Source organism: Pantherophis guttatus, chromosome 8, assembly GCF_059756535.1.
Source record: "Pantherophis guttatus breed Tessera chromosome 8, ASM5975653v1, whole genome shotgun sequence".
Taxonomy (NCBI): Eukaryota; Metazoa; Chordata; class Lepidosauria; order Squamata; family Colubridae; genus Pantherophis; species Pantherophis guttatus.
The window spans coordinates 7,435,836-7,459,207 of NC_142070.1; the positions used below are offsets into that span (position 1 = coordinate 7,435,836).

Consider the following 23,372-nt stretch of genomic DNA (forward strand, 5'->3'; position numbering starts at 1 on the left):
AAAAAGAAAAGAAAATAATAGAATGTGCTGAAATGAGCAAACTGACGTTTGAAATTAGAGAACAAGAAGATAAACAATATTATAAGATATGGGACTTATTTTATCAATGGCTAAGATAAAAAAATATGGAAATGAAAGATGAAAGAGATTTTTATAATACAAGAATTCTAGAATTATATAAAATATAACGTAAAGAAGTATTACTATGAGACCGATTTAGTGATGAAATGAATGTTATAATATAAATTAATTCAAATCTTAGAATATTTTGTACAAAATGAGGGAAGAATAGCTATAGTGAAATAAATGATTAATGAGGACAATAATACATAGATATATATTAGATCGATAATATAAGAATTTAGGTAAACTGTAAGCTATGAATATGGTGAAGACACACAAAAGACTTGTAACCAACCGACACACCGTGTGTAATTGAAGATGGTTTTATGTTTTTATGTATGTTTGTTTAAAAATAAAAAAGGGGCTTTTGCCTGCCAAAAAAAGAAGAAGAAGAAGTCTGTAGAAATTCTCAGTCATCCAGGTCATGGTTGTCCCAAAGATGTTTTTTCCATTGAAGACGTTTCGCTTCTCATCCAAGAAGCTTCTTCAGTTCTTCCATTCCCCACTATCCTATCAGAGCTGAAGAAGCTTCTTGGATGAGAAGCGAAACGTCTTCAAAGAAAAACCAAGGAAGTCCAGTTGCCTCCTGAAAAAAGCACCTTTGGGATTAGCAAGTCAAAGTGACATAAGAATCTAAGACTCCTACTTAGCTGCAGACTCAGTCCAAGTGCAACTGGTTCGTACTTATGACCGTTGCTGTGTCCCCACGTCATGTGACCCCATTTTGCAACCTTCTGACAAGCAAAGTCAATGGGGAAAGCCAGATTCACAACTGTGGCAAAAAAAAATGTCGTAAAATGGGGCAAGACTCACTTAACAAAATGTCTCACTTAACAACTGAAATTCTGGGCTCAATTGTGGTCGTAAGTCAAGGACCACCCAGCCTTTTTTTAAAAAAAAAAAAACCACCACAGAATTAGAACATTCCAGACTCTTTTGGGGGGCAATTATCTTCTCTTTAAGTTACAAAACAGTAGCAAAGGGTTAGTTATGGGATTGCACAACTCCTTTCTCCAAATCAACACAACTTCATCAATCAAGCTGTGGGACCAGGAGCCAGAACAAAAGAAGTTCTGTGACTGTCCTCGCTCTTTAAATGGTTTAATCTTCAAGTGACAAAGCTTAACAACTTTTATGGCTTTGTTGTTTGAAGCTTCAGTGTCATCTAGTTACCAGAGCATCAGGGAAAGCTGCACAAACATTCTCCGAAAAGAACAAACCCACAAATACCAGCGCGTCAGCTAAGGGCTAATAACCTTTTCGCTCGCTATAACAGAACGAAATAAATTGCATCTGTACAACAGTTGGAGAAATATCTGAGCTAAGGGACTCGGAACCATTGAGAAATGTAACCATGGTTTGCTGAATAAGTCAAAACCGGCGGAATTCTACATACGGTGTTGCAATCGAGTCACGAAGCAGAGTTTACAAATGATAGTAAGGAGGGAAAAAAAGCAAAAGTATGCATGGAGCTGGAAAATGAAGTCAGAAGTCAGAATAACAGAGTTGGAAGGGATCTTGGAGGCCTTCTAGTCCAGCCCTCTGCTCAAGCAGGAGACTACACCATTTCAGACAAGTGGCTGTCCACTCTCTTCTAAAAAGAATCCAGTGTTGGAGCATTCACAACGTCATTCCACTGATTAACTCTTCTGACTGTCAGGAAATTTCTCCTTAGTTCTAGGTTGCTTCTCTCCTTGTTTAGTTTCCACCCATTGCTTCTTGTCCTGCCCTCAGGTGCTTTGGAGAATAGCTTGACTCCCTCTTCTTTGTGGAAGCCCCTGAGATATTGGAACCCTGCTATCATGTCTCCCCTACTCCTCCTTTTCATTAAACTAAACATACCCAATTCCTGCAGCCATTCTTCATATGTTTTAGCCTCCAAGCCACCATTTCTAAATGCACTGTTTTGTTTGTTTGTTTGTTTGTTTGTTTGTTTGTTTGTTCAACTTCGCTTTTCGGAAGGCCAATAGGGTGGGGATGGTCTGGATCTCAGGAGGTAACTGGTTCCAGAGAGCCGGGGCAGCCACAGAGAAGGCCCTCCCCCGCGGGCCCACCAGCCGGCATTGTTTAGCTGACGGGACCCGGAGGAGACCTGGGATCTTACCGGTCGCTGGGAGCTATGCGGTAGAAGGCGGTCTCGAAGATAACCTGGCCCTGAGCCATGTAGGGCTTTAAAGGTAATAACCAACACCTTGAATTGAATTATATTTACAGATGTATGCAATTTAAATGCATTTCGGTCGTTGGTTCTTTTAAGCAGGGGGCAAAATGCAGAAGAGTTTGGGAATTCATCCTAGAAGATGTCATTCAGGTCACTGTGCAACAGAATGCATAAAGTTCAAATACCTCAAGCAGTCTTAGCTGTGAGCTTCTTAGCAAAGACAATGAGGCTTTTGAAAAGCGGTCAGTAAAGAAGAAAACGCTGAGGAAAGGGTGGGATGAATTAATGTAAGACAGAATCATAGAGTTGGACGTGGGGGGGGGTGTCACATGTGCCCACACGCATAATTCAATGTGCCCCACCCTCATTATTAATAATAATGTCCCTTTCTGGATCGGGACTCCTTACGCACGGTCACTCATGCCCTCGTCACTTCCCGCCTGGACTACTGCAATGCTCTCTACATGGGGCTCCCCTTGAAGAGCACCCGGAGGCTCCAACTGGTCCAGAATGCAGCCGCGCGGGTGATTATGGGAGCGTCATGGCACTCCCATGTAACACCTCTCCTGCGCGAGCTGCACTGGCTCTCGGTGGTCTTCCGGGTGCGATTCAAGGTGTTGGTGACCACCTTTAGAGCACTCCATGACCTAGGGCTGGGATATTTACGGGACCGCCTTCTGCCACCGAGAGCCTCCCACCAGCCAGTACACTCCCACAGAGAGGGGCTCCTCCGGGTGCCATCGGCCAAACAATGCCAACTGGTGGCCCCCAGGGGGAGAGCTTTCTCTGTGGGAGCACCTGCCCTCTGGAATGAGCTCCCCCCGGAGATACAGACAAGTCCGGACTTACGTACTTTCCGTCGGGCCCTCAAAACCTTTTTATTTCATCAAGTCGGGCTGGCCTAATCTCTCCAATTGTGTATTTTAATTTGGATTTTAATGGGGGATTTTAACTGTCGGGCCAAATTGTTTAATTCATTTTTAAATTGTTTTTATATTTTGTATTTGATGTTTTTTTACTTCTGGCTGTTCACCGCCCTGAGTCCTTCGGGAGAAGGGCGGTTTATAAATTTAAATATTAAATTAAATTAAATTAAATGTATGGAGTTGCCTTAAGGAGCAGAAATATTAGAAATATTAAAAATGCACACAGGGGGAAAGTTACCTGCCATGACTGAAATTCAATAAAAACATTCTTTAAGGCAGAAAGCTGAGTTAGAAGAACTTTTTTTTAAAAAAAAACCAAGAGAAAATCTGAAAGGCTAATATTTAAAAGCATTGATGTCACGGACCCTGGACAATCCTGAGTCAGCGCTTCGATCAGCCCCTGCGTTACCTGACCCAGTAATTTTCCCCAAAGTGAAAAATAAAAAAGAGTTCAGACTTGGCAGAAAGATAAGTTATTATAACGTCACCGTTAAAAGTCTTCTCTAAGCAAAGCAAGGTCCGTGGAATCGCTAACCTGATTACATTAATGGCATCTTCATTAACTATTGCTTCACAGGGTCATTAATCTGGAACATTATCTCTAGGCATCTCTTCCAAAGAAACCATAAATTAGTTGGAACTAAGAAATGTTTTCGTATTTGTCTGAATTTTAAAAAAAAAACAGCCTCGAAGTGCTTCATTTGAATTAAGAGCCCAAGATTAGAGCCCAATAAGAACCTTGGTAGTACAGTGGTCTAAAGCACCCTGTTATTAAGACCAGCTGCCTGCAATTACTGCAGGTTCGAATCTCACCAAGGCTCAAGGTTGACTCAGCCTTCCATCCTTTCTAAGGTAGGTAAATTGAGGACCCAGTTTGTGGGGGCAATAAGCCAACTTTGTATAAAAATATACAAAAGTACGAAGGCTATTGCTTAACGCATTGTAAGCCGCCCTGAGTCTCCGGAGAAGGGCGGCATATAAATCAAATTAAAAAAAAAAAAAAGATTGAAGGTCTGAAGATCTACTCACTGAGTATATGATCACAGGTAGTCCTTGACTTACAACGGTTCGTTTAGTGACTAGTCAAAATTACGTCACTAAAAAAAAGCGACTTACGACCGCTTGTCACACTTACGACCATTGCAGCCACCCCATGGCCACTAAATCAAAATCCAGATAGTGGGCAGCTGACTCATATTTATGACGGCTGCAGTGTCCCAGGATGGTGTGTGTGTGTGTGTGTGTGTGTGTGTGTGTGTGTGTGTACCTTTTGCGAAATTCTGACCAGCAAAGTCAAAGGGAAAACCAGATCCACTTAGCAACTGCGTTACCAACTCAACAATTGCAACGATTCATTTAATGACTGCGGCCAGGAAGTTTGTAAAATGGGGCAAAATTCACTTAGCCAATGTTTCCCTTAGCAATATAAATTGCGGTCGTAGGTGGAGGACTACCCGTATATCCCAATAAGAGGATTCCATTTAATCATTAAGAATATAAATATTGCCCTGTTGCATAGACATCACTGCCCATCTAGTTCAATGCAAACAGTCCTCGACTTAAGACCAGAATTAAGGCCAGAATTTCTGTTGCAAAGCAAGATCATGGTTAAGTGAGTCACATCCAGTTTTATTATCATTTTGATCATGGCTGTTAAGCAAATCATTGCGGTTGTTCAGTGAAACACATGGTTGTTAAGCAAATCTGTCTTTCCTATTGACTTTGTTTCTCAGAAGCTGGCTGAGACAGTCAGTCCCATAATCATAGGATGCTGCAACTATCATATATATAGGCGAAAGGGAAGCAGTATGCTCCCTCCCACATGCTGGGGTAGACCAGGTGCCTCGATAGAAAAACATTTAATCTCTCCCCTGGCTCAAGCTGATGAAGGGAGGAGAACTTGTAGCTCAGAGGTTAATACAACTGCCTAACATGCAGGCAGCCCAAGTTCGAATCCAAGTAAGGGTATGGCTAGCTGATGAGAGCTAAATAGCTTGAAATAGATCTATACTAGTCTCCCTTTATTTCTTTATCAGCGAAATGTAAATTATATATGTGTGTGTATACATACATATACATACATACATATATGTATGTTGGTTGCATGACTGCAGAGACACTGCAATGGTCATAAGGGTGAGGATTGGTTGTAGGTTACTTTTTTCAGCGCCATCATAACTTCAAACAGTCATTAAATGAATGGTCAGAAGTCAAAGACTACCTATAGCCTGTTCTCATAATGGTCATCAACCACCTGCATAAGGAAACCCATAACTTCCATAAATAAGCTATTATGTTGTAAAGTATAAAAACCCATTTTTTATAAGTGGGTGGTTTTTTTTTTTGAGTGGACAAAATATTCTACATAAAACAGATTAGTTTACGTATCATGCTATCCCATGGTTTACCATATAAGCCCTTATTGAATTCACAAGATAAGACTGGGTCTTAATATCTACAGAGATTCTCCATCATCCAGATCATAGTTGTCCCAAAGGTGCTTTTCCAAAAGGCAACTGTTTTTCCTTGAAGACGTTTCGCTTCTCATCCAAGAAGCTTCTTCAGTTCCGACTATCTGAAGTCCAATTGCCTTTTGAAAAAGCACCTTTGGGACGGCTGAGCCTTAAAGTCAAGATTTTGCAAACCCACAATGACTGGGATCGTGCAACATGCTCAGCCAAAACTAAATCATCAATTATGGCTTAGTGCATTCTGTAAATCAGTTTGCATCTTGAGTAATTCTTAGCACAACCCAGCGAAGTCGGCTAGTTTTATTATTTCCATATAAGAGAAAGAGATTTGAGGCAGAAAGAGAACTTACGTGTAGTAAGTTACTAGCTAGTTACTAGTTAAGCAAAGATTTGAATGTGGGACTGCTTAATTTAGCATATATAGAGTAGAGTAGAGTAGAGTAGAGTAGAGTAGAGTAGAGTAGAGTAGAGTAGAGTAGAGTAGAGTAGGATAGGATAGGATAGGATACGATAGGATAGGATAGGATAGGATAGGATAGGATAGGATAGGATAGGATAGGATAGGATAGGATAGGATAGAATAGAATAGAATAGAATAGAATAGAATAGAATAGAATAGAATAGAATAGAATAGAACAGAACAGAACAGAACAGAACAGAATAGGAGAGTTGGAAGGGACCTTGGAGGTCTTCTAGTCCAACCCCCTTCCTGCTTAGGCAGGAAACCCTACACCACTTCAGACAAATGGTTATCCAATATCTTCTTAAAAACTTCCAGTGTTGGAGCATTCACAACTTCTGCAGGCAAGTTGTTTGACTGATTCATTGTTCCAACTGTCAGGAAACTTCTCCTTAGTTCTAAATTGCTTCTCTCTACATATACACATGTAGCCCCTATTTATCCTCTCATTTATATAAAGTTGACATTTGAAAACTATTTCAATATTTTTTTCAACTATTTCAATGATTGAAAACACCAGAGAAAAAGTAATACGAAATATGACTTTAATATACCTGTTTCTGGAATGCAACTTATTCCCATTCAGCTTTCTAAAGAGATATTTAAAATAAAATGCTGGAACAAATTCTTGCTGTTCAGAAGCATCTTCCTGAACATTGGACCGTAATGATCTCCGTACAGTGGAACCCCTTATTTTAGGAAATATTGAGCTTCCCCCAAAATTAACAGGTAGGATCGGTCCAGATTCTTTGGCGTGTAGGACTTACACTTTCTTCTCAAAAGACAAAAACGCAACCCCAACCTCAGCCCATCGAACGCTACTCACCTGGCTGTTTCCTTCCATTCAAACTCTTGTCCATCCACAGGTAGAAGTTCATCCAGTTCTGTGAAGAGCTGTGGCGGGGCGGGGCTGTCATCATCTTCTCCCAAGATGAAACGGATGCGCTCGGCGGCGGGAGAGACTGCAGAGGTGAAAATACTGCGGTTAACGGACTGTAGAACAACCAAGGAAGTGCGAGTTCTCTCCTTCACTTCCTCTCCAAAGCTGTTGGGCTGCTTCTGCTGCTGGTCTCTTCCATCTGACATGTTAACTTGGAATGTAGGCTGTTCTTTCTCTCCTTTTTTTGTCCTTAAAACTTCCCAGCTTCCCTACCTACGTCTCTGTTTCTCCCTTCTTACAACTTACTTCTTAAAACTTAAAGCTTGGGGTAAAGTTCAAGAGGACAAGAAGCTTCTCTCCCCGTTCATTTAAGTTGGGTGTTCACAGCTCCTTGTCAAAGGAAAACCAGAAGAGAACTTCTGGGCTCAGCACCAACTTGTTCTCTGGTAGATGCCCAGAGAACTTTCATATTCCGATCAGCTGAGGTCCTTTTCAAGACTTTTTTCTTTATAGGCAGAGAACCGGTTGAAGCCGAACCATCTGGGGGGCAGAGGAAGCGGCATCCCATTGCCAATTTCCCCTCCCTTTTGTGCAAAATGGGAACTTTCATTGGCTTGCGAGGCAGCGTGTTACCCCTTCTAAGACTCATTACCAATGTCAAAGGGAATATTTAACAAAATAGACTCTTTCCTACTTTTGCACAGAAAGGCTGTGTGTTTTGGTCCATTTAGTTATCCGATGCACCAGTAAAAAAGAGAAAAGAAAGAGAAAAAAAAGAAAGGGCACTAGGCAAACTACAGAGCATCAAATTGTGTTTATATTGTGTTTGCATAAATAAAAGAAATATTAATTGGGACCTTGGGTTCTCAAATAAGTGGAAATTCATCAGCCTCCTCTTAATCTAAAAAAAAGGGAGGAAGTAAAATTTGGAGGATAAATCACAAATTGCTCAGTGTATTCTCTGTAGGGTCTCAAACAAGGATACGACAGGTAGTAACAGGGACAGAACTATATGGTCCAACGTGAAGAATTGTGTAGCACCTCAACCTGAGCTTCATGGCATAGGTGTCATCAGACATGGTTTCTTCTCCCTAGATCTAAAACTCTTAATTAATCCAAAAGATTATAAATGTCTAGAGTTTTGATAAAGAGATCTGCTGTTCTTCCAGGTTTCATTGTCCGCATTTGAAAGGAGGTTAATAGAATTCCATTAGTAAACCCAGAACTCACCTAAAACTATTTTGAAGATCTGATCTAAGGTGCATTACTTTACTTTCTGCATCTCACTACACTCTGTGGATTGGTAATCTTTAGAATAAGAGGTGATCCTCAGCATGTGAAAAATGAAGAAATAAGCCATAGGGACAGCAACACTCTTATAATTAAATTTATGAATGCAAATTATTAAATACTTGCATGCATGAAAACCAACAGACAATTAGGATACAATGGGGTTAGAAACTGGAGTGATTAGAAGGTTATTGCTAAGTTAATCATTTTCATTAGTTACTCCATGTATACACATTAGTATTACTAATATCTAATACTGCCAGTTAAAGTCTTCCTTTGCTTATTAATCAGCTAAAAAGTCTTAAAAAACAGACTATGGTATAAAAAGAGTTTGGAAATATCTTGTGAACTCTTCAAGGAATATTCTTAAATAATTGAAAGACCGATACAAACAATATTTCCCACACTATATACCAAGGTGTGGGTGGGTGGGTGGGTGGGAGGAAAGGAAGGAAGGAATCCACTCCAGTCAAAGCTACTCAATACAACTCTTTACAAGAGAGAAAGAAGATAGTTCATTGACTCCAATTTAATTCATTCAAATAGTTGAGATTTGGCAAAAGTTCTACTAACCTTTGCCCTAACTAATATATTTTTGGGGAGGATTGAACCCAATTCTTTCCTCATTTCCTAGGTCACAATCCCAGATACTTTTACCTCAAAAAGTGGCCCAGTGATTTCTTAGAAATTAATTGGTAAAGGAACCCCTTTATCCGAGGGAGCAGCTTCCATAGTAGATGCAACATCTCCAGTAACCTGCTCCAAGAAAGAAATCCTTACTTGAACATAGATTACTAACTTGGAGAAAGCCTCTTAATTCATTGACAAGTCAACAGTTCAGGAAAAAGTAACAGCTAGGACCCACATCCCTTATCCAATTATTTTGCAGGTTTTGAGATGTCCAAATCCCTATTGAGGACTGTTAAAAGAATCACTGGTTCCATGGAACGCTGACCAAGGTGCTGATTTTGACTTCCATTGAATGTTCCACCACATTGAATACCTCCTAATCTGCCAATACCTGTAGTCATCATCATCCTTGGGAAGGATTGGATGGGTGGTTAAAAAATACCAAATTCAGTCTAAACATTTGGCTGACTATACAACAAACCACAATAGGTCCTTGGGAGAGACTTGACTTCTGGAGCACCACTTGAATCTCATAGACATTGACAAAATCACCATCAGTCAATTGCAAAAGGCAGCTTTACTTGGAACAGCTTATAACCTGTGATGATACCTTTAATATTATATTTTTAAAAAATAACATCTGCCTATCTTAGGTCCTTGGGAAGAACTTGATAGGTAGATAAAAATATCAAATTCAGTCTAAACATCTAGCTGACTGTGCCACTAACCATAATCATATCATCTTAACTAAATAAAGCAAGGTGTTCTAATTTAGGCATCCAGATATATAGATTGTAATTCTCAATATCTCTCAGCCAACATCTGGTTGGTCAATGAAGGAAAAGTAGTTGAGACTCAACTGTCCCAACAGTTTCCATATACACATGTGGTTTACTTATTTAAATATAATGTCCTGGTACGGCCACACTTGGAATACTGCATCCAGTTTTGGTTGCCATGATGTAAAAAAGATGTGGAGACTCTAGAAAGAGCGCAGAGAAGAGCAACAAAGATGATTAGGGGACTGTAGGCTAAAACATATGAAGAATGGTTGCTGGAACTGGGTATGTCTAGTTTAATGAAAAGAAGGACTAGGGGAGACCTGATAGCAGTCTTCCAATATCTCAGGGGCTGCCACAAAGAAGAGGGGATCAGGCTATTCTCCAAAGCACCTGAAGGCAGGACAAGAAGCAATGGATAGATACTAATCAAGGAGAGAAGCAACTTAGAACTAAGGATAAATTTCCTGACAGTTAGAACAATTAATCAGTGGAACAACTTAGCTCCAGAAGTTGTAAATGCTCCAACACTGGAAGTTTTTAAGAAGATGTTGTATAACCATTTGTCTGAAGTGGTGTAGGGTTTCCTGCTTAAGCAGGGGGTTGGACTAGAAGACCTCCGTCCCTTCCAACTCTGTTATTCTATTCTATTCTTAATGAATCCACCCATTTCTACAATTAAAGTAGAGTTGTACAATTGTACAGTCTTTCCTTCTATTTTCTTTTTGACTTGGCTTTAAATGGCGTTTCATTTGGAGTTATGACAAAGTTCCCAATACAGAATTTTTTGGATCACAAGATCTGCTGCACCTCAACCTCCACCAAACGTTCATTTTAGTACCATTGGAAATTAATGGGCCGTTCATTAGTTATTTTCAAGCTCTCTTTAGTTTAGAACAACATTTTTTTTTCATCTTGGCCTCCAGAGGGAACAGGTTGTGCTCAGCAAGTATTACATACAATCGAGGGTCAAGCTAATTACCCTAAAGTAATGAACTTCAAACTTTTCCCTCCTCCTCTTGGACCCACATGGGCAACGGACAAATTTCTTTTGCTTAAAAAAAATAAATAAATATCCAGGCTCGTACAGCATCTCAATTCATTTGACACACTTAATAAGATGCTGAAAAAGATACCATTAAGGACTTTTTTTTTTTTTTTTGCCAGTTTTACTAATTTTCCCTTTCATGGTGCCTCAGTGCTGGGGTGACAAACTTAGGATGTAAGTCCCAAAGATGCTTTTTCAAGAAGCAACTGGACTTTCTCTGTTTTTTCTTGAAGATGTTTCTCTTTGAAGACGTTTGAAAACAAAGAAATCCCAGCTGCCTCTTGAAAATGTGCCTTTTGCACAATTATGGCCAGGATGTAAGCATAATGGATAACTCGATCCATGATCTGAAGAACATTCTAATTTGTGAAGTCGAAAGTTATCAAAGTTAGTTTTACAGTTTTACAGTGTTTTAACAACGATTTTACCCCAAAATTCTGATGTGGATGATTACAAAATTGCAGTACAATATATTGTGTGTAATATGTTGTAGATTTTTTATTCAGCTGTGATGATCATACATGACCTTCCATTCCACACGTCCCAAATCAAAAGCTTTGAAGAGTCAGTCAATCAGTGACTCATTCATATGAATCAGCTCAAAATGAAATTAATGGCATAGAACTTACCACCCACTCATACAATACTCTCTTCCCCTTTTGTTTCATCAACAAGAGGTAAGAAATCTGCATAATAGATTTCTATATGAGTCCTTTGTAAATGAAAAGTATGCATACGTCAACAGGAAAGATCTACACAGCACCTCTATAAATCTTTAAGAGATTAACTATTTATTCTGGCAGCGTTGGAAAATTCTAGAAGCTGAACCCCCAAAACATCTGGAGTGCCCCATTAATGAAGAGATATGGCCAATGAGAAATAGAAAGACAATGGACAAAACAGTATTAGTGACAGATTTCTAACTTCTTGACCTAGAATTAAATGGTGTAAGAAACTCTAAGCAAGGATTAGCCAAGATAGTTCTCTGCACTATATTCTATGCTAGCATTCACCAATGTTAAGCACCTCAATCTATTTGCCAGGTCAGAAGTATTTCCTGACATACTTGATGCCAAGGAAAACAGTGCCACTGACCACGTACAAAGTGCTTGTCACCAATCTAATGCAGCACATTCTCTTAAAGAGACGAACATTTATTCAAAATAATTACCATGGTGGATATAAGCTAATGTACAGGTAGTCTTCGACTTACGACAATGGAGTCAAAAATTTAGGTTGCTAAGCAAAACATTTGCTAAGTGAATTTTGCCCCATTTTACAAGCTTTTTTTTTTTGGGCAGAGTTGTGTTAAGTTCTCACTGCAGTTGTTAAGTTAGCGACACGGTTGTTAAATGAATCTGGTATCCTCATTAATTTTGTTTGTCAGAAGGTCGCAAAAAGTTATCACATGGCCCCGGGACATTGCACCCGTCATAAACATAAACATGAGTCAGTTGCCAAGTGTCTGGATTTCGATCAGGTGACCATGGGGATGCTGCAATGGCCGTAGGTGTGAAAAACGGTCATAAGTCACCTTTTTCAGAAAAGAAGCTCCTTGGATGAGAAGCTAAACAATTCCCTGATCTGCCGTGCATTTTAATTTGGGGCATTTGGGGTTTTAAATTGGATTTTAACATTTTAATTCTATTTTATTCTGTGAGCCGCCCCGAGGCCCCCGGGAGAAGGGCGGCATATAAATATGACAATAAATAAATTTATTTATTTATTTGTTTGTTTCCATTTCTATACCGCCCTTCTCCAAATAGGACTCAGGGCGGTGAACAGCCAAAGTAAAAAACAGAACATACAAAATTTAAAAACAGTTTAAAATAATTAAATATTTTGGCCGTAAATTAAAACAATCCAATTTAAAATCAATTTAAAATTTAACTCAAGCCAGCCCAGCTAGTTGAAATAAATGGGTTTTCAGGGCCCAATGAAAAATCCGGAGGTCTGTTATTGTACGTATCTCTGGGGGGAGGTTGTTCCAGAGGGTGGGCGCCGCCACAGAGAAGGCTCTCCCCCTGGGGGTCGCCAGCCGACATTGTCTGGCGGACGGCATCCTGAGGAGGCCCTCTCTGTGCGAGCGTACTGGCCGGTGGGAGGCTATTGGTGGCAGAAGGCGGTCTCGTAAATACCCCGTAAATAAACATCTTCAAGGAAAAACAAAATCCAATTACACTTGTACCTTTGGACAAGTGTAAAATAGCTTTCTCAATTTGATGCCATCCAGATGGGGTTACAGCTCTAAGAATTTCTCACCCGACATGGTCCTAGTTTGTTGGCTAAGATACACCTGCACCCATACACAACGAGAACACGTTCATTCACCAATCAACAATTACAAAAGGCGTGTTGCCTTTCCACAAATCACTACATCGCTTAAAACTTTCTCCCACTGGGAAAAAAAGAAATCATGGAGGCAAGGGGACTCGGTGATCTTATTAACACTATGTTGTGTAATAAATGCAAAATGCACAGGTAGAGTATAGGTCAGTGATGGCTAACCTTTTTGCCGTCGCGTGCCAAAAGTGGGGGGGGCGTGGGGGGTTGCGGGTGCGGGTGCCCACATCCATAATTCAATGCGCCCCCCCGCACGTGACCCCCCCCACACTTCCCCCTGCTTTTGGCACGCGATGGCACGGTGGGCCCGGTAGGCCCATTTTTCCACCTCCCCGGGCTCCAGAGGCTTTCTAGGAGCCTGGGGAGGGCAAAAACAGCCTTCCCCATCCCCCCGGAGGCCTTCCAGAGGCCGGAAACAGCCAGTTTCCCGACTTCCGGTGGGACCAGAAGGCCTGAAAATCAGTTGGCCGGTGCGTACATGCACGCTGGAGTTGAACTAGGGCAACACTTGCGTGCCCACCAATATGGCTCCGCGTGCCACCTGTGGCACCCGTGCCATAGGTTCGCCATCACGGGTATAGGTGGTACCTGTCTCAGGAATTCTGGGAGTTGAAGTCCACAGGTTGTAAAAGGGCCACATTTGCCCACCCCTGGTCTACTACTGTTGTGTGTTCCTGGAATGGTGTTTGTGTATAGTCTGTTTGCATGGATGGGTTTTTTTTTTCCGTTTGTTCCCTCTTTGCTTCTCTAATATGGTGTTTGTACCTTTTTCCCCATTTTCACCAAATCCTCCAGCCACTACTCTGAATCTCAATTCCTCTCTCTCTTTCGTTTGCCTTCCTTGAGTGTTAACATTTGACAGCATCACCTGCTGTTTGGGATCCTGCCGTTTTACACCTCCCCTTTGTTTTGCAAAATCAACAGTTAATCCTTGGGGTTGGCTTCATAAACAGCAAGGCAGAAAGTGGCCTCTTTAAATCTCTCCTCCTTTAGGGGGTCTTTGTTTTTTGTGGCTCGGCATAGGATTTCTTGGCCTGTTTCATTCCATCTCATGTCCTCCTTTTATCTTGGTCTGAGTTTTTTTTTTTTCCCCTTCTTCTCTCCACTGGCTTATTTTTTGCTGTTGACATTTTGTAAGAACACCTGCTGTCAATTCCTCATTTTATCTATCTTTCTGAGCCCTCTCTAATGAGCTCAGGAAGACTTCTGTGACAGCTATCCGTGTTCAAAGCACGAAAGATATGATGGTCTCATCCTGGTGACTTCAGAAGCACATTAAATCCAGGATAACAGAGTTGGAAGGGACCTTCCAACAATTAATCAGTGGAAAAACCTGCCTCCAGAAGTTGTGGGTGCTCCAACACTGGAAGTTTTAAAGAAGAAATTGGACAACCATTTGTCTGAAGTGGTGTAGGGTTTCCTTCTTGAGCAAGGGGTTGGACTAGAAGACCTCCAAGGTCCCTTCCAACACTCTTATTCTATTATGTCAATACAACACAGTACAATTTAAAACAGTAACTTTAAAGCCCAAAACTTACAGTGAACTTGACTTGTCTTGACTTATTTGGGACTTAATTCTACCTGGGAAGTGTTAATACTAGAAAAACAAAGTCATTTTTTCAGAAGCTCCTTAGCTAATTATAGTCCAATCTAAACAAGTCGCCCCTCCCCTCTCCTTTAAAGCTTTGGTTAATGAAACATTGGCAATTAACGTGCTTAGTAATTGAAGGGCATTTAACATTTAGAGTAGTATTTTACAACCCACTTACGTGCTAGTTTCCTTATGCTTTGGAGTTAATTGGGGGAGTTAAATACCTTGTTAGTTATTAGGCAACTAGGCAAAAAAAAAAATGAACAGCTGTGGGGTATTGGTTTTATGGCAATCTGGATCCAATAAGCAAAAAATTGGAATGAGAAGTGTATGAGGGATCATATGATTAGACAATTAAACGCAAAGGAGGGAAGTCATCAGAGAAAAGTTAACTCGATTACGTTTATGGGTAAACAAGGGGGGGAATGCAGATAACCGATTACTGCTTTGAAGTTGGCTACTTGAAGCTTGCACAAGGAAAATCAGAGTAAAAAATCAAGACTAAAAGAAAGAAAGGTTATGACAAATGAAACAGTAAGGCAAGGAGCCTAAACAGAACAAAGCAAGGAAAGAAAGAATAGAAACTATAAAGTAAAGGGAAAGGTTCCCCTCACACATATGTGCTAGTCGTTCCCGACTCTAGGGGGCGGTGCTCATCTCCCTTTCAAAGCCGAAGAGCCAGTGCTGTCCGAAGACATCTCCGTGGTCATGTGGCCGGCATGACTCAACACCAAAGGCGCACGGAACGCTGTTACTTCCCACCAAAGGTGGTCCCTATTTTTCTACTTGCATTTTTTACGTGCTTTCAAACTGCTAGGTTGGCAGAAGCTGGGACAAGCAACAGGAGCTCACCCCGTTACGTGGCACTAGGGATTTGAACCGCTGAACTGACGACCTTCTGATCGACAAGCTCAGCGTCTTAGCCACTGAGCCATGATGTCCCATTAATAGAAACTATACACAACAACTAAAAATGGGTTACCAGAAGAAAGAAACTTAGGACAGGCTGTTGATCAGTTTTGTACTTCATCGTGAGCATCGGTGAGTTTTGATTTTGGCTTGAACGGATCTTCCCTATGATAGAACTTTAATATAAGAGGAAAGGTAAGAAAGTATTGAAAGTTGTCCTTGACTTACAAACATTTGTTTTAGTGATCTTTGGAAATTACAATGGCACTGAAAAAAAAAAAATCAAAATTTGGGTGCTTAGTAATCAACATGTATTTATGAGAATAGCAATGTCATGTGATCGCCATTTGCAACTTTTCCAGGTAATTTCCTACAAGCAAAAGTCAATGGAGGAAGCCAGATTCATTTAACAACCCCATGGTTCACTTAATAACATAGAAACATAGGAAACAGATCAAGACCTAGTAGTCCCGTGATGGCAAACCTATGTCACGCATGCCAGAGGTGGCACGCAGAGTACTCTCTGTGGGCACGCGCAGTGGTGAAATGTAAAATTTGTTACTACCAGTTCTCTGGGCGAGGCTTGGTGTGGGGGGGGAGGGTAATGTGACTGGGTGGGCGTGGCCAACTTTTTTTACTTTTAAAACCATTTTTTCTACAACCTCTTCGGCTGAAGAGGTTGTAAAAAAATGCTTTTAAAAGCCTCTGACAATCCCAGCTGAGTTGCCTGATCTGCAGAGGCTTTTTTTTCTTTTAAAACCATTTTTTCTACAACCTCTTCGGCTGAAGAGGTTGTAAAAAAAATGCTTTTAAAAGCCTCTGACGATCCCAGCTGAGCCACACAATCATCAGAGGCTTTTTTTTTTTTTTTTTTACTTTTAAAGGCATTTTTTCGGCCAAAGAGGTTGTAGAAAAAATGCTTTTAAAAATTAAAAAAAAGCCTCTGATGATTGCGTGGCTCAGCTGAGCATGTGGGAGGGGGACAGGGATTTTTGCTACTGGTTCTCCAAACCACCACCCCCACCATCGCTACCGGATCCGGCGATCCGGTCCAAGCCAGGAGCATTTCACCCCTGGGCAGGCATGCCATCACCAGCTGCTCTTCTGGTTCTATTGTGCACATGCGTGCTTGCCAGCTGGTCTTCACATGAAAATCAGCTGGCCGGCATGCGTGTGTGTGCTGGAACCCAGAAGAAAGCAGCTGGCCAATGCCGGACCAGCTGTCTGGGGTGCATGCGCGTGATGGAATCCGGAAGATTCCAGCCAGCTGCTCTCTTCCGGGTTCCAGCGCTCCGGTGCTCCGATGCGCATGCATGCTCCAGTTTTGGTACTCAGTGCCGAAAAGGTTATCCATCACTTGTTAAGTAGTCCGTCGAATCTGCCCTTTGAGTTTTGAAAAAAAAAAAAGTGACTTATATGACCATTTTTCACGCAACCGTTGTAGCATCCCCATGGTCACATGATCAAAATTTGGACGCTTGGCAACTGGCTCATATTTATGACGACTGCAGTGTCCCTGGGTCATCTTTTACGACCTTCCCACAATCAAAGTCAATGGGGAATGCAGATTCACTTAACTGAGTTAGTAACAACTACAATAATTTTTTTTTTTTAATTTGATTTATATGCCGCCCTTCTCCAGAGACTCAGGGCGGCTTACAATGCGTTAAGCAATAGCCTTCATCCTTTTGTATATTTATACAAAGTCAGCTTATTGCCCCCACAAACTGGGTCCTCATTTCACCTACCTTAGAAAGGATGGAAGGCTGAGTCAACCTTGAGCCTTGGCGAGATTTGAACCCTGCAGTAATTGCAGGCAGCTGGTCTTAATAAGCTTAATAACAGGGTGCCTTAAACCCCTGTACTACCAAGGCTCTTTTTTCACTTAACAACAATGGCGAGCAAGGTTATAAAACGGTACAAAATTCACTTAACAAATGTCTTAGCAACAGATATTTTGGGCTCAATTGAGGTCATAAGTCAAGGACTTCTTGTATTGCCAGAAGCAACCTAAAGAATTTATTATTTAAAAAATAATAGCCAAAGCTGACAGGATGGTCAAATCTTTAAAAGACCTCAGGCCTCTAACAAACGATCTTGTGAGATTCCAGCATGCCTCTGTGATATAACACAGTTACTGGTAAGTTAACCATCCAACAATTATAATCTTCTAAAATGACCACTAAACGCCCTCTCTTCCTTACTCCTTTCCTTCAACCGTCTGCTTCCATCTTTGGACTGAGGATAATGTTAAACATCTGCATCTAACCAAAGTTCACCACAAACCAGTTTTCAGATAAAGATTTCAAAATGTCACCAAATGCGGTTAGTCAACAATAACCATCACTATCTTCAAAAGTCAAAGACAGGAGAAGATAAGGAAGGTAGGAGAAGAAAACGATGTCCACAAGGCCACAAGTTATGTCTAGATTGTCAAATAACCGAAACATTTCAACCCAAGATAATAAGGACTAAAGCTGAGAGACTCCTCCTTACTTTCACTAGGACTGTACAAATGATAGGAGTTTAAAGATTTGATTTGATTTGATTTGATTTATTTTATTTTATTTTATTTCGAATTTATATACCGCCCTTCTCCCGAAGGACTCAGGGCGGTGTACAGCCACAAATAAAAACATAAAATACAAACATTAAAAACAATTAAAAGGATATATATCTATTTGGCCCCATAATTTAAAAAGTGACAAACCAATTAAAAACATTTAAAAAACTTTTTTTTTTTTTAAGCCAGCCCGGCTTGCTGGAAAAAGAAAGTTTTAAGGGCACGGCGGAAGCATAAAGCGAAGAGAAATAGTAATTTGCACAATGATATCCATATATATATATGCACGTTTTGGTGTATTCGGGTCTTTTCCTGTTTAAGATTGAGAGTATCTTGGCGACATTTCGACGAGGTCTCACTCGTCATCTTCAGGCTGGTGTCTTCGGCTTTCCTCGCACAAGCACGAAGCCGAAGACACCAGCCTGAAGATGACGAGTGGGACCTTGTCGAAATGTCGCCAAGATACTCTCAATCTTACACGGGAAAAGACCTGAATACACCAAAACTTGCATACCTCTACCTGTGAAAATCTATGAATATATATTTGTTTTCTCTGAGAGAAAACTTCTCTTCTTCTTCTCTGAGAAGACCCGAATAACCAAAGACCTACATATATATATATATATATATATATATATACTTTTCTTCATGATATAATTAATCGGGAAGGTTAACTCACTGTTTCTCGTTTAAGCAAATGTGTGAAACTCATGCTGATATCTTCTGAGGCAATTCAAAACGTTAAACCAAATTAGACCGAACTGGAGCTGAACATCCTACCTTGTTCTAAAGCAGGTAAGCCTAAATTCCAATCTGGCTGAAAAGAAAGCCAAGAATAATCGGCAAAATTGTTTGACTGCGTCTCCCTCAGGGCCAAGCGAAGGGATGGTGTGGAAGGCACAAAAGCCATTATTGAAACGCCTTGTGAAGATCCCACAGGTTGAACGCGTTCCCCTAAAAATCTCTGCCGTTTCTGACCCACTCAAATGTCTTTTAAGAACAGAAGCTAACAAGATTTTAATGAGTGACCAAAGTGTGCAATAGTGAGAGTACAAAGGATTTCCACCAAGCAAACAAAAAAAAAGGAAAAAGATAAAGATGGGTTGATGAGGAGGCCTCTGAGGATGAAACACCAAACAACCTCTTGCTGATGCGTTAAACACGTAATTGCTTTAGGAAAGTTAGGAAGGTTGTGTCAACGAGAGAAAGTCTTTGTTCCATAAAACAAGGAATACAGGACGTCCTTGACCTACAACAGTTCATTTAGCGATTGTTCGAAGTTACGACAGCACTGAAAAAAGTGACTTATTTTTTTATTTTTTTTTTAATTTGATTTATATGCCGCCCTTCTCCGGAGACTCAGGGCGGCTTACAATGCGTTAAGCAATAGCCTTCATTCTTTTGTATATTTTATACAAAGTCAGCTTATTGCCCCCACAAACTGGGTCCTCATTTCACCTACCTTAGAAAGGATGGAAGGCTGAGTCGACCTTGAGCCTTGGAGAGATTCGAACCAGCAGAAATTGCAGGCAGCTGGTCTTAATAACAGGGTGCACTAAACCACTGTACTATCAAGGCTCTTATGACTTATGACCATTTTTCACACTTATTAACTGTCGCAGCATCCCCATGGTGCTGCAACCGTCATAAATATGAACCAGTTGTCCAACATCCAAATGACAACTGGTTCATATTTACGACGGGGTCACGTGATCCCTCCCTTTTGTCACCTTCTGACAAGCAAAGTCAACAGGGGGGAGGGGGGAGCCAGATTCACTTAACAACCGTGTTGCTGATTTATGAACGGCAGCGATCCACTTGACAATCGTGGCAAGAAAAGTCGTAAAATGGGGCAAAACTCACTGAACAAATGTCTCGCTTAGCAACATAACTTCTGGGCTCAATTGTGCTCGTCAGTCAAGGGCTCTATTTCCTGCAAGACACTCCATTTTAACAGACCGTTTTCAACCGAAAGCACAAGAAGGGAGGGAGAAAGGGAGAAGCCCACTCTGCTAATTTGTGGAGACCCAGACAGAATGAGCAAACGGTGTTATGATAAACATGGCCAGATTCAGTGGTGGTATTAAGCCGGTTCTATCCAGTTTGGGCAAACCGGTAGGAGTTTTTACTGCCTGTTCTGTGGGCGTGGCTTATCATGTGACAATTCTTTAGGATTTAGCAGAGGTACTGGTCTACCAGGCTTTTAACTACTTGCAGAGCTGTACCGGTCTACTCATTTGTTTTTGGAGGCACCGGTCTACCACCACACTGCCTTTTAACACTGATCAGCTGTAGGGCGGCCCTTTGAAGCCCCGCGGCAAGAGTTTAAACAGTTTTTTTCCTTCTAGCCAATCAGCTGGGACTCGGGAGGCAGCAATAGATTGGGGGTGGGGCCAAATAAAAGGTAAGAATAATGCGGGGGGGACGGGAAGGCCCAGCTCCCGAACAAAGAGAACCGGTTCGGTGACATCATATCATCACCGCTACCAGCTCAGCCGAACCGGCCCGAACCGGGAGGAACCCACCACTGGCCTGGACGTCATCACATCCCATTAATGCAAGTTTTTGACCCTCTGCGCATGCACGGAAGACCCTGTGTGTCAGCCTCCGCTTTTCTATTGCTTGCTTGCTACAGCTACTATTGAAACGGGGGAGGGGGGAGCTGTCTAGATAGTTGGGAGGGGGAAAGTGAGCTGGTGGAGTGAATTGGAGTGTCAGCGTTGCAACACTGGCATAGAGAGAGCAGAGGACAGGGAAAGATAAACTCTGAAACTTTTGCCTGCAAAATCCCTTTGAAGCTTGGTTGTCGTGGAGATCAGGGAAGGGGGCACATTCCTGAGAAATGACAGGGAAAAGAAGTCTGAAGAATGACTTGGAGGACAGCCAATGAGGGGCAGAGTCTTGGGTATCGGAAAGGGAGGGATTGGGAGGCAAAAGGTCAGTCTTGTCCGCGCAGAATCCGGTGGCTGAGCTCAATTAAAGAAAGATTTCCTTAAAGATTGGCAGTTTGGAAATTCATTTAATTTTGAGACAGTACCGCAGTCTGACATGGAGAAAGTTTTCCTCAGCGTTTCTCTGCAGCTGGGAGGCGCTCTGATAACCAGTCAAGGTCAACCGTCCTGGCATACCAGAAGGATGGAGCCATCGGAAGCTGCACCCCACATGATCCCTTGGGAGGATGTGGATTGGATAATCCTGACTGGACCATTGGGGGGAGGGGAGAGTTTTAAGGATGTTTTCTATATGTGATTTTCGCGCCTATTGCCTCAGACTTTGCTTTTCTTTGGTTGCATTCAGTTCACACTCAGTAAAAGTACCTTTCTCTACGAAAATGGAGTCGAGGTTTTTCTTTCTCGAGTACTGAAAGGAGGCATGCCTGACACTGTGCATGCGTGGAGGTGGCACATGTGAGCGAAGTGAGCACGCATGTGCGCTCACATTTACGAACCAGTACCGAAGGTAAGTAAATACCAAACCTGGCGAGATCGTATGGCAGTTGAAACACAACTCAGGCTGAGGAAAGCTATGTACAGTAAATAGATAATGAAGCCGTAACTGAATCATGCCCAGATGTCTCTGGTGTGGCCGAGAAAAACGAAAGAAAGCCCCAGAAGAAACAGGTCATTACAACAGCAATTAGAAATCCCATTAAAAGATTTGCTTGTTTCTACAAACGCTGCAAATGCTGAGCTTACATTTTCACTGTAGTAATAATTAGGCCTTGCCCAACGTTACAGTATCCTTCAAATGAGAATGCAGTTGATAACATCATCAGATAAAGTCGTCAAAACAGTTACAGCATAACGTGTTACTCATCGACTAAAGTTACCAAAACATTCTCGCTCCAAATATTTAGGGGATCCTTTCCAACACATTGCCACATCAACGACTGGTCGTCGTAATCCCAAATTCCTGCTGCTTAGCGTGACCTCCAAACAGATTTTTATGTGCCACACACACACCTTCAGTTCAGTTCTTCTTCAGTTCAGCCGGATGAGAAGCGAAACGTCTTCAAGAAAAAAACAAAGAAAGTCCAGCTGCCTCTTGAAAAAGCAACTTTGGGATAGTTGAAGAGAGTTTGATTCGATCTACTGAGAATAGCTTGCAATTGAGCAGAACTTGACGATGGTGTTGTGGTCCGCCAGCAGCCTGCAGAGCTGGCAGCGGAGTCGGAGAGTAAGGAGGCTTGGGAGGAACATGGGCCAGTCCTGGAGGCTGGGGAAGGCCCAGACAAGGGCTCTGCGTCGGAGGCAAAGAGGGGGCCAGGGCCATCTGGGAGCGATGTGCGGACTCCGGAGCCTTCAGAGGCAGACAGAGCAGCAGAGAGGCAGAGGAACAGGAGGAGCCTGTTCCTAGTGCACGCATGCGCAGAGCTGCCAGAAGGCAAGAGCAGCTGAAGCAAAAAGGACGACTCAGGAGTAAGGCCAGGAGATGATTGGCCACTCCCATAAGGCTTAAAAGAGCAGCAACAAACCTTTGGGTTCTTTGTAGAAAAGCAACATTGATTCCAATGCTTTTTCTCAGCGTCTCTTGAACTTTGTGGGGGGAAAAGCCTTTGGCAGGTTGCCAAAGACATCAAAGGTTGCTGATAAGGCCGAAGGACTGGTTATGAAGAATTTTGTTTTGGACTAAGCTGAGAATGAATTAATTCTCAGTTGTTTTAATAAAATAAGTTTGTTCAGGATTGAATTGTGTTTGGTAATCACTATTTGGGCCTCGGTCACAACAGATGGTGGAGAACACAAGCCATCACTTTTGGCCCTGCAACTGCCATGCTGAGGCCTTTTCGCAGCTTAGATCCATCTTATGTTAGCCATGTTTTAAAGGACAATGTCCTATACTAGGGATGTCAAACACGATTTCAGGGTTGCATCAGGGTTGTGTTTTACCTTGGGGGGCCGAGGGTGGGCATGAACAGCTTGATGTCACTCGTGTCGTGGGAGTGGCTGTGGTGGCCCAAGGGCTCCCGAGCTCCGTTTTCGACTGTGACAGGCTCCTGCAACCCTCTGCCAACGAAATTGGAGCTCGGGAAGGCCGCACACAGCCCTCCTGAGCTCCATTTTCACTGACAGAGGCACCATGAAAAGCAAGTGTCTTTTAATTTCTTGGCTGCAATCCCCATCTGCAGTGATCTTGGAGCCCAGGAAAATAAAGGCCACAGTAATGCACCCCGAAGGTTTTCTCCACATAAGGCCAGA

General features: G+C 41.9%; 1 protein-coding gene across 7 annotated transcripts in view; it reads right to left on the minus strand.

Annotated features, from left to right (window-relative positions):
* The window catches only part of SLC4A4 (solute carrier family 4 member 4), a 191,152-nt gene that overhangs the window by 82,735 nt on the left and 85,045 nt on the right, over nt 1-23,372 (minus strand). For all 7 annotated transcript variants that reach the window (XM_087875228.1, XM_034431263.3, XM_060687039.2 and 4 more), the window contains exon 4: nt 6,968-7,103. In XM_087875228.1, coding sequence (XP_087731354.1) covers nt 6,968-7,103 — 136 coding nt within the window. The remainder of the gene's footprint in view (nt 1-6,967; nt 7,104-23,372) is intronic.